The sequence below is a fragment of the Erpetoichthys calabaricus genome, chromosome 12 (genome assembly GCF_900747795.2).
Source record: "Erpetoichthys calabaricus chromosome 12, fErpCal1.3, whole genome shotgun sequence".
In the NCBI taxonomy this organism is placed as follows: Eukaryota; Metazoa; Chordata; class Cladistia; order Polypteriformes; family Polypteridae; genus Erpetoichthys; species Erpetoichthys calabaricus.
The window spans coordinates 140,985,294-140,997,610 of NC_041405.2; the positions used below are offsets into that span (position 1 = coordinate 140,985,294).

Genomic DNA, 12,317 nt, shown 5'->3' on the forward strand with positions numbered 1-12,317 from the left:
TATCTAAGAAAGTACGGGGAAGGAGTTTAAAGTGGTATGGAGTGATGGGGTTGGAAGAACAGGGGAAGAGAAAGTGAGAGAGGCCAAAGCAGAGGTGGGTGAATAAAGTAAAAAGATCAGAAGGAAAAAGGGCTCATCTGGCATGGGGTTGTGGGACTGAGCAGTTTGGAGAAGGCTGATCAGGAGTGTCAACCCAATGAAGAAGAAGATAAAGACGAAGAAGTCACATATACATACATACATACACGGTACAAACTCTGCCCTGTCCAGAGTCACCAATAAACCTTGGGATGTTGGAAAATATTGGAATATCAGGAATAACATAACAATGGACAATAGGAAGATAAGCAAACCTAAGATAGAGGGCGATGAGCCCAGGAGCTGTACATCAATGCCAACCATGCAGATCTCAGAATCTCCACTCTGCCTTGATGACTTTGATGCTTATAGTTGACTCCACTCCTCCTGGTCTTATACCCAGTGCTGCCAGGAAAGGCTTTGGCCTTCCATGACCATATAACTGGATTAAATGAAATTGATAATCTGTTGAAGGATTTGCTCATGAATGAAAAGCTTCATTTCAGCAGACTATGACTTTGGCAGTGGTGACCAGTCCCCTCCCTCTACAGTGACCAGCTGAAGCCCCAGAACAGTAGTGGAGCACATTCTGTATATCCTTCACCGTCCATGCAACCCACCCACTCAAATGATTGCCCGCATAGTTCTGTAAGAGGAGCAGCTTTGCTGCAGACATACTCACCGGCCCAGGCTCTCGGTCTGAATCCATTGCAAGCCGCATGGCACCCCGGAGAAAGCCAAAACAAACAAAGAAAGAAGTATAGCTATTTTAGTCAGCCAAGTAAGCGGAGAGATGACAAATAGAATTGAGTTCATCAGTCGGGTGGTCTGAAGGCATCTGGAAAGCCACAGGGCAGACTGCAGGTTCAGTTCCAACTCTGGAAGAGTCACTTGACTGACCTGGGCTCCACAAAAACAGGAGCATGTTGGATAAAAGTCAAATAAACCAGTAAAAGGAGCCCAAATTATCAGGGCCGGTAAACAAGTTCAGTCTGAAGAAGATGCATTAGCCATGTTGGCCTTCACCCGGTTCTGGGTTGAGGATAGGAAAGGCGGAAAGGGGCATTTCCACCTTTAACAGTAGCTTACTTAAACCTTCCATTTGAAAACAAATGCATTTAATAATGTAAAATCTGCAGTTCCCATTCTTAGGTTAATGGTGGGGTAGGGGGCAATGAAAACAAATTAAATAAAATGACATAAAGAAGCTAGTACCTCTGTGATGGTCGGCGGCCACTGACGCCACATCCAAGTGGCTCCGCTCGTCTTTGGCAGCCAGCTGGGCTTGGGCCCCCAAGGCTCCCGAGAGCGCCAACAAGCTTGAGCTACCCCCTAGGGCTGCCAGACTTGGGGGCTGCAGACTGGAAGGATGAGGGGTCATGGGCAGCCCCTGTGCATGCTGGGAGAGGTGCTGGGCTTGGAGCTGGTGCTGCAAACAAAGGCAAAGAAAGAAAGAGAAGGACAATGTATGCTGGTGACATATATGAGACTTGTAATTCCTCATAAAGCAAAAATGGGGGCAATGAAGGTGAATGAAGTGCAAATAAAACCCTGCGCCAGCATGAAGAGGGCAGGGGCTCTTGAGGACCGACAGCGTGGAAGGTAGCACATACCGAAGGGTGAGTTCAGAATGACGAATGCAAAAAACACCATTACACCAAAAAAGCAGGGAGAACATGAAGGGCACAATGGAAAGCAAGTGAGGGAGATCCTCTCCAAAAATGGAACTTTCTCTGCCAGCCCACCCATCTAAAAGTAAGCTTTGTCCAAAACTAATGAGCAGCCGGGCTGAGGTCTGCCACCTTGCAAGATTTCTGTCAAGAAGAGTCACACCACCACGCCTAGAGTTTATGTGCTTATTATTAGACTTTAATAATAAATAGTAAAGAAAACACAAATCCAGAGGATCGGAGAATCTATCAATTAGAATTTGTACGGTTCAAGGGAACAGCATTATAATTTATTTCAAAACCGTGCTCTTCCATCTTAAAGAATAAGTGTGTCTGTCCAGTTGCTGTGTGTCTTTCATTCCAACAAAAGTCACATCACAAGCATTTGCAGTAATAAAATACATTGCATTTGTCATTCCAACAGAAGGCACATTAAGCACTTTCTTACTACCAATGTTTGTGATGCACCATCTGTTGGACTGACAAATTCGATGCATTTTATTATTACATGCATTACAAAATAAATACTTCCTAATACATGGTGAACTACTGAGGTTTATGTTGACTGCTTAGATTTCAACCCCTCTTAGATGATCAGTACAACTAGTCTATATAGAAAATGGTAAGGGTTGTGTTTGTCTGTCACACGATTACTCATGAATCACCGGTGGTAGAACCTTCATCTCCATCTTAATCAAGGGCTTATGATGCGATACACGCTGGTGATGGAAAAAATGTGGGTAGCAAGGTTATAGGGATTGGTGTCTTTCATACAGGAAACTACTCAAGAGGGCAACAGAGCAGAAAAGAAAAGTGGCGACATCTGCCAAGCGTAAAGTGCATTGCTGTGGCCACTCATAGAAATAAGATGATGGGCATCAAGTATGGGAAACAAAACACACGCACAACAAAGGCAGATAAACACCGGCGCAAACTGATTTGTGCTCCTGTTCTCACACCAAAGTGACGATTAGGAAGACAAAAGTACGGTGCTTCACACCGGGATGGTGCGACATCTCCTGATCGTCAAGTCAAACACAGGAGGAGTTTCAGTGATGAAGGACGATGAGAGGTGAGCCTCAATGCAGAGCCACTGAGGAACTGGCTAACACTACAGCCATTGACATACCAGACATGCTCCACAATACAGAATGCAATGACGACAACACTTACATTGAGGTTTTCTTGAAGACCACTACTTACCAAGGTTACATCGGGGAGGCGCTTGCTGTGGGGTGATGGTATTTTCTCATATTAAAAACAAGACAATGTAATGGCCAAAGTGGAAATGTTCAGTTTGCACTATCTGAACCACCTTTATTTTATGTCTGGAGGTCCGTGCGTTTCCCCAACACGATTTAACTTTAAGGTCAAAACAGAAATAAAACAAAATCTCCCAAAATTAGAATTCGAAGCTTTGTGGTGTAAGTTTGAGAAGGGTTTCTGGCAGCAGTCACTTCACAAAAGTCGTCACGCTGTTGGTCATTTATATAAAAGTGGGTTATTATATAAAAGGTAGATTTATAAAACTTGGGCGCAATCAAAACGAATCCCAAAAATGTAACTTTTAATGTCAAAAAAAAAAAAAAAATATTGGGATATATAAAAAAAGCTTGATGATAGGACCTTTCATATATTTATGCCAACATGGAGCCACACGCACACAACATTTTGGACAAACTGAGAAATGATCAGTGTTGTGCAAGTTCCCACCTCACAAGAATGAGCTCAAAGTTCAGTTCCCACAGATTAAAATGAGTAAATTCACGGCCAGTGTTCACCATTTCAATTTTGAACTAGTTTATGTTCAGTTCATTTTGTATTTTGTAAAGGAATGAGAATAAATGACCCATGAGTTTACTTTTTTCAATTTTGCATGCCTTATATTAGGCTATTACAGTGTTCTGGAATAAAATAAAATAATTATGAAGACTTTATTTAAATACACTTTATTGAGTTATAACCAGCAAACAAATGCGTATAACCATATATGCTAATATCCTTGCGGTCAAAAAAGAAATTAAATAGATGCAAGTATACATATGAATTACCGCTCTATTTCCAACTGTGCGACACAAATGGTGACTGTGGAGCTTTTTACACCCCAAGGTGTTTGTCCTTCCACATTTCAAAAGACATGCAAGTTAGGTTAATGGACGACTCTAAACTGCTCCCTTATAAATGTGAATGAGGGTGGGTGTGTGTGTGTAAGCGGGACTTGTGATGGACTCACACCTAATGCCACCAGCACAGACTCCAGGATCATGCCAGCCTGAATTAGATTAACCAGGCCTCTGACTGTGATGGCATCCATTTATTAGGTTTAGATAGATAAGAAGGATATTTTATTAATCCCAAGGGGAAATTCACATACTCCAGCAGCAGCATACTGATACGATAAACAATATTAAGTTAAAGATTGATAACAATGCAGGTAAAAACAGACAATAACTTGGTATAAAGTTAACGTTTACCCGACCCGGGCGGAATTGAAGAGTCGCATAGTTTGGGGGAGGAACGATCTTCTCAGTCTGTTAGTGGAGCAGGACATTGACAGCAGTCTGTCGCTGAAGCTGCTCTTCTGTCTGGAGATGACACTATTTAGTGGATGCAGTGGATTCTCCACAATTGATAGGAGCCTGCTGAGCGCCCGTCGCTCTGCCACAGATGTTAAGCTGTCCAGCTCCATGCCAACAATAGAGCCTGCCTTCCTCACCAGTTTGTCCAGGTGTGAGGCATCCTTCTTCTTAATGCTCCCCAGCACACCACCGCATAGAAGAGGGCACTCGCCACAACTGTCTGATAGAACATCTGCAGCATCTTATTGCAGATGTTGAAGGATGCCAGCCTTCTAAGGAAGTATAACCGGCTCTGTCCTTTCTTACACAGAGCATCAGTATTGGCAGTCCAGTCTAATTTATCATCCAGCTGCACTCCCAGGTATTTATAGGTCTACACCATCTGCACATAGTCACCTCTGATGATCACGGGGTCTGGGCCTCCTAAAATCCACCACCAGCTCCTTGGTTTTGCTGGTGTTCAGGTATAGGTGGTTTGAGTCACACCATTTAACAAAGTCCTTGATTAGGTCCCTATACTCCTCCTCCTGCCCATTCCTGATGCAGCCCACGATAGCAGTGTCATCAGCGAACTTTTGCACGTGGCAGGACTCCGAGTTGTATTGGAAGTCCAATGTATATAGGCTGAACAGGACCGGAGAAAGTACAGTCCCTTGTGGCGCTCCTGTGTTGCTGACCACAATGTCAGACGTGCAGTTCCCAAGACGCACATACTGAGGTCTGTCTTTAAGATAGTCCACGATCCATGCCACCAGGTATGAATCTACTCCCATCTCTGTCAGCTTGTCCCTAAGGAGCAGAGGTTGGATGGTGTTGAAGGCACTAGAGAAGTCTAGAAACATAATTCTTACAGCACCACTGCCTCTATCCAAGTGGGAGAGGGATTGGTGTAGCATATAGATGATGACATCCTCCGCTCCCACCTTCTCCTGATATGCAAACTGCAGAGGGTCGAGGGCGTGTTGAACCTGTGGCCTCAGGTGGTGAAGCAGCAGCCTCTCCATGGTCTTCATCACATGTGATGTCAGAGCAACAGGCCAGAAGTCATTCAGCTCCCTAGGACGCGATACCTTTGGGACTGGGGTGATGCAAGATGTTTTCCAAAGCCTCGGGACTCTCCCCTGTTCCAGGCTCAGGTTGAAAATGCGCTGTAGAGGACTCCCCAGCTCCGATGCACAGACCTTCAGCAGTCGTGGCGATACTCCATCTGGACCCGCTGCTTTGCTGACATGAAGTCTCCTCAGCTCTCTGCTCACCTGCGCTGTTGTAATTGTGGGTGGGGATGTCTCTCCTATGCTGGTATCAGCAGAAGGATGTGTGGAGGGTGCAGCACTCTGAGGTGAGAGTGGGTTAGGGTGGTCAAACCTGTTAAAGAAATTGTTCATTTGGTTTGCTCTCTTCACGTCTCTCTCGATGGTGGCACCCCGCTTCGAGCTGCAGCCAGTGATGATCTTCATCCCATCCCACACTTCCTTCACGCTGTTATTCTGCAAATTCTGCTCCAGCTTTCTCCTGTACTGCTCCTTCGCCGCCCTGAGCTGGACTCTAAGTTCCAGTCATTGAGTTACTGTGTCAGCAACAATGGCAGGCAGGGACACCTCTGTACATGTGTGGGCCCGGGACAGAAATATCCTAATGAACCTCACAGTAGCATCACAACATATCGGCCATTTAGCACAAGCGTTACTAACTGAGCACTACAAATAGTATATTAAGTAACACTTCAGGCCAAAAGCAAACGTGTCCCAGCCCGTATTTTGTAACGCTGTAAACAAAATGCAACAAAACATCCTCCTAAGATCACATAAAAATAAATCTAGTAAACAGTCCGATCTTACCAAACTGCGGATGTGAAGCCATTAATAAATGTCAGCAAAATTCACTTGACAGATAAACTCCCAGGATCCCACGATTGTTCAGTGTTTCTCTGTACACCATTGAAGTCAAGTCATTTCAAATCAACATCAGTTTACTACAAGGACGCTCAGCCTCGGCCACAGTGTTAAGTGCAAAATAAAAAAAAAATAAAATATATATTCAATGCGACACACACATCTGGGGAGAAGAAGTTTAGAAGATCCATTGCATTTATGGCATTAAGCAATTTTAAAAAGGTGTCAGTTTGTAGCAGCACTACAGGAGAGTAAAAACTTCAACTCCCAGCAGTTCCTGCAGTGGTTCTGATTGGTCGTCTGCCGAGGGGGCAGGGGCTGCTGGGGACAAGGAGGCCAGTTACACTGAGGGGAAGGGAAGTCTTTAGTTGTTTCGTATCTTGAGCCGCCTGTCTGTTTGCCTTCCCGTTTACTATCTATGGATTCTTGTTTGGTCCTCGATCGTCTCCTGTTTTCGGTGTATCGACTGTCTGATGTTATCCCGCTGCATGAGGACTGTTGTTGTCGACCTGTAAAAAAAGGAGAGCTCCCTATCCCATTCACATGTCATCATCTCACCAGGAAATACCGGAAGGACTGAACGAGCGGATATCTGGACTACCGTCATCATTTCATTCCATCAGTTGGCGTTTTTCATGGCCTTCATCGTGTGTGGCTTTTGTTAGTCATTTTGTTATTGTTGAATTTGTGTATCGCCGGAAGGGAACTGGGGTGGGATGGTTGTAGTGTTTATAGCTATATTTAATTTATAGCTATAACTCCTATTTCGTTTTTTTTTTGTCTCTAAGAGTGTGTGTGAGAGTTGGGCCAAGGGTGGGTGCGTTCCCGAGATCCCCACTGAAAAAAATAAATAAATCGCCTTCAAAGGCAGTGAGAATCTTAGCTGGGTTTTTTTAGTCCGCTACAAGTTCATCTTTAACATTGGCACATTAAATCTTCATCTAGGGCTTCATTTAGCTTCCAAATGTCACGTTGTGTGACTTTTTCAGCGATTATTATTTATATAATCGTAGTGTTGGCACACTCCATTGACTCGGTCCTGTAATGTGACATGCCCAGTGACTCACCCCATCTTGTCTGGGAGTTGATTCGATAAAACTGAACAGGTTTGACTTTGTCTTTAGTCGTGGAGACCAGAAACGTGCAAGTCAGGGGAGGTCATCATGAAAAGTAAACTAATAATAAATTTGTGCTATAAATTTGTTTTCTGTATGATTACAATAATTTTGATCATTTTTATAGTGAAAAATCGCTGAATTTACGCATTTCCTGTTGAAATACAGTGGAGAAATGTGAGATGAGGTAGCGACGAGCCTCACCTTACCTCGGACTGTGCTCTCCCTCACACACGGGGTCGATGCATGCAGTTGGCGCGTGTCTGTTGCCGTCTCTCTGTATGTCTCCAATATAATGTTTGCAGACACGTTTTTATTAGACAGTGGAAAGTCAGGGAGTATATCTTTAATGAATGCATGTGACATATCTAGTCTTGCTGATCAGACACAAAACCGCAGTGAAAAGGTGCAGGGTGAGGCAGACAGTACTGTGCCGCACTGAAGGGGGTGCATGTGAGCCCAACAGGTGCTCGTTGCTGCTGTTCTTTTACGCAGAAGCCCTGGGTGCCAATAAGTTAGTGATATCAGAAAGTCAAGTGCACTATAGCAGTCCATTTATTTTTATTTTTTGTTCCGACTGACTGCCAAAATGGAAGATTATACTGTATAACTAAGCTTAAAAATTTCTCAAAGCTAAACTTTCAGTCAAAGCAGGAAGTGATAATTAACAGAAGACCAACACCAGAGCTAAAAAGGTTTGCTTCAAACTAGGGGACAAAAGACAACTCGCTCTTTTCAACCGAAAAGACTGGCTGTGTGGCTGTCCTAGAGAAAGACACATTTACCGCTTTTCGTGCCTTTTGATCTCAACTTGTGACAATGTCTGGACTAACATGGGATACTGGGACAAGAAAAATTTACAAAGCAGCCTGCAGTCTGTGAACAAGCTACTCTTGTGGGTTCAGATATTTGTAAATTTGACTCTGAAGGAGTCGGTGCCTTACCAGCCATGAACCTCACCACACGTCACTGGTGGAGACAGCTCTATGGATATTATTCACACCAAAATTAAATGCAATCTAATGTGTTAATTGTATTGAAATGCAACACCAACCAAAATACAGTGAATGTTTAAATAAAAAAAAAATTTTACACTAAAAGACACATTGCCATTAATCCCCCTCACTTCAAACACACTTGTCCCATTCGTTCGTGCCTCTTTCTGAAGCAGTTCCGGAATTCCTCTTTCTTTAGATTGTCCTGAATTGACTTGAAATGTTTACCGTTCATGGTCATTTTCACTTTGGGGAAGAGCCAGAAGTCGCATGGTACCAGATCCGGTGAATAAGGTGGAGAAGGACACACCGTAATGTTTGTATATGACAGAAATTGCTGTACCTGAAGCGATGTGAGACACGGAGTGTTGTCATGATGGAGGATGAAACCATTTGCAATTTCTCAGGTCGTTTCTGGGTACAAACCTCAAGGTGAAAAAACACAACCATCCTCACCTTGATGTTGGATCTTGATTGACATGCAAGACATCAAGACAGCAACTAAAGACCCTCGCGAAAGAAAACTTCCAGAACTGCTACAGAAAGGGGTAAGAATGGGTGTCACACACGTGCACTTAGGAGGCAGTCAACAAGCCATGAGGAGAGGGAAATATTGCAAGACGAAGGGTTGATTTATGGTATCAACGTCTCTCTCTCTCTGTCATCAAACTCATAGAAGAAAAATTATGTTAACACTAACTGCCACATCATTTCCGATCACCATTATTTTCTGTATAAAAATCGCCATTTTTCCCAACTGTCTGTTGTCAAACGCTTTGGATTTTGATCGCTTTCATTATTATTCTACAACGTCCGCTGGACATTATACGGGGTCATTCACCAACTCTTTTTGATTTTGTGGACTTGATTTCTTTCATATTACATTGGATACGCATGTTCGAAGCGAGGGGGATTAATGGCAATGTGTCTTTTACTGTAGTTTGTTTTAAATTGATGGACACAATATACAGTAGTGATAACATACAATTCTCAACACTTTACATACCTTTAAAAAGAGACTAACACAGAAATGTGCTTTTGTACTAATAGCAGGGCAGGAGCATCACTCTACAGGAGTGTGGATTTCTTGTATAAACCAGATCATCAAAGCAAAATACTTTGTTGAGCAAAATTGGTTCTTGTGAGTTGTGAGAAAAGCGCTATATAAATATAAAGCAGTTGTTAGTTAAAATGTAAACTCGTATGATGCCGAGAGCTTTCACGTATTGTGGAAGTTATTGCTGGGATGCCGGTTGCGTCACTTCCGGGTCAAGTCACGGCGAAAAGCATCATGGCAGGCTGGCGCCTTGACAAAGCATTTGCACTTCATGTTTCCACGAGTACCCACAGTACACATAACACCAAATCCCCCCCCCCCCGCCGCCTACACAGATTCTTGAGGCAAAACCATTAACTGAAGCAATCAATGAGGGGTAAAAAAAAAAGAATGAAAAGATGAATACACACTGTGGGAGGTAGAGGGGGGAGTCCACGTACCCCTATTGCAGCATTTAACTCCCCCATAGTCACCTGCTTGGCGCGCTCCATGGCCTGGACCACCTGCTGCTGGTGCTGGAGAGGGAAAAACAAAACACAAGTAATGTGTGAAGTTTTGGGTCATTTGTTTAGTGCAAAGCTTATATTAAAATAACCCGAAGCCCCCCTCCTCCCCCAATCCCAATTAAACAAAAAGAAAACTGGGCGAGGGAGGCTATTGAGACGGTCAAAAAAAGAAGAATAGGACTTACCTCTTGTGAGAGGAAGGGGATCAGCTGTGCGCAGATCACATTCAGCCTTTTGGCTATTTCCGTCTGTAACGAGAGAAGGAAGGACAAAGCGTTCACACACGGTTTTTAATTTAAAAAAAGTGTCATTGCAACCACAGGGGTTCAGCTGGCACACCACAAACACTACATTCAATAAGGCACCCTTAACATTCAGGGACAATCTGAATGGTGGTGAGGAAATATGTTCAACAAGTACGAGGGGGGTCCACTGACCAGTGAAAATGAGATGGAACACCCCCAGGCATTCCTCTCCAGACTCCAAATCACAATAAAGTAAAAACTTTTTTATGAAAAAAAAAAAAAAAAATTGTAAAGGGAGGCATGGTAGATGTCAAAGTGAGATGGTCAAACGAAACCCTCCTGCCCGTATTGGGTCTTGCCTGTCCATCCAGTGGTGCATCCATCCCAAAGTCCCAAGTAACATAACTAGCTTTACTGTCGTCACAGCCTCAGTTACATGAGTTTGATTTGGTGAAGTTCACCTAAGTAAACTAGGATAAGGAGCGTGGTACTTTCATCTCCTGTGCATTGTCTTCCTGTGAGTATGCAGACCCCGAATGTATGATTCTGGCACAATGGCTCTTCAAAAGACGTAATCCATCCTGAAGCTAAGCACGTTAAAATCTTCGGTAGTACATTTATGGGAGGCCAACAAGGAAAAGCTTGGGCTGCTGCTGGAAGAGGTGTTGGCGAGTCCACCAGGGGGTGCTTACCTCTGTGGTCTGTATAGGGTCTCCAAAGCCCCAGTGCGGTGACACTGTGCTGTAAAAGTGGTGCCACCCTTTGGATGAGATGTAAAATCGAGCTCCGGGCTCTCCGTGGTCATGGATGCTTTAGGCCCGTGAAGACGGGTATGTGCAGGTTTTAGGATTGCTGGGCATATACCCTAAATGGGTGTACCACCTGCACTTTAGAACAGCTAATCCACCTGAAGCTGAGCGTGTTCAGGCCCGGCCAGTACTTGGTTAGAAATATTTGGGTTGCTGCTGGAGAAGGTAGGGGTTATGACCAGTAGGGGGTGCGTACCCCGTGGTCTGGATGGGGATCCCAATACCCCAGTGCAATGACAGGAACACTGTGCTGTAAGAAAGTGACCCCAATTCAGATATAAAACAGTGGTCCAGACTCTCTGTGGTCATTAAAGATACCTGGGCATCCTTCAAAAAAGAATGGAGTAGACACCAGTGTTCTGGCTAAATTGCTCTCCATAGCCTGGTCATTTTGGCCCCCCTAATCCTCTCCCCCTCACATCTTCACCAACTAATGGCTAAAGCATAGTAATGTACTGAAGCCAGAATGGCTGCCATCTCATCATCCAGGTGGGTGCTATGCATTGGTGGTGATTGAAGTGGCTCCCCCACTGTCTAAATTTATGTTGCACTTTACATAATCAATACCATCATAACTTTCTCTCTTACCAAAATGGTACCACATTACAGCTTTCCTAGGGGCCAATGGCATTCCTAGACACCCTATCCTTCAATACAGCTAATGGGCTGCCTGCTTCATTCAAGAGGGAATCTGATCTTGGGGAGTAACTGTAGGCTGCCCCCTAATGGCGTGGAGAAGTTCAATTGGCCTCATACACTCTGGCCCACCTGAAAAGTTTTAGTTCCTCCATGAGGGAGAACAGCTTACTGGACAACAGTGGTCTGTTTGCCTGCATTGACGTGCAGAGGTGGGTTTTTCTCCCCTCTGTTGCAACTGTTCTTTCTTCTTTGGTCATCCAAACGAAGCAACACATATTTATTTGGCTTACGACTATAAAATAACTAGTCCACTACTCCCATTGGAAAAAAAACATAGCTGCTGGAATATCCTTTACAACCAGAGAAGCATTTTGTGATTTCCAGTGCCAAAGGTGGAATTAAAGAGCCACCAGAGAGCACTGCAAAAATGGGGAGAGGGGAAGAGTTGGTCAGTGGTTTGCCTTAATTACACTCCACTCCATGTTTCTTTTAAAAAGGGTGGTTGACAGCATCAATCCCCATTAGTAACACCAGCAGAGCAGACAAAATGACATCCATCCGTTTCCTAACCCTGGACAAGATACTGGTCCAGCTCAGGGAATATTCAGTCACCCTGGGTGGGTTACAACTGCCAATTAGCCTAATTGTATGGGCGGAGTTTGAGATTAAGGTTTGGGGGGAGGGGAGGGGTGTGGAGAATCGACAAACTGAAAAGATAATTACACTGCTACT

General features: G+C 44.1%; 1 protein-coding gene across 5 annotated transcripts in view; it reads right to left on the reverse strand.

The window, feature by feature from the left end:
• tle2a (TLE family member 2, transcriptional corepressor a) overlaps positions 1 to 12,317 on the reverse strand; it is a 125,646-nt gene that overhangs the window by 46,305 nt on the left and 67,024 nt on the right. Inside the window, exons 5-8 of one of the 5 annotated variants that reach the window (XM_051935260.1) lie at positions 10,078 to 10,140; positions 9,827 to 9,901; positions 1,293 to 1,507; positions 761 to 815 (exon numbers count right to left, since the gene is read on the reverse strand). In XM_051935260.1, coding sequence (XP_051791220.1) covers positions 761 to 815; positions 1,293 to 1,507; positions 9,827 to 9,901; positions 10,078 to 10,140 — 408 coding nt within the window. Of the gene's footprint in view, positions 1 to 760; positions 816 to 1,292; positions 1,508 to 2,951; positions 3,290 to 9,796; positions 9,902 to 10,077; positions 10,141 to 12,317 lie in introns of those variants that run through there. The other 4 variants (XM_051935259.1, XM_051935262.1, XM_051935261.1 and 1 more) reach the window with 4 other exon arrangements.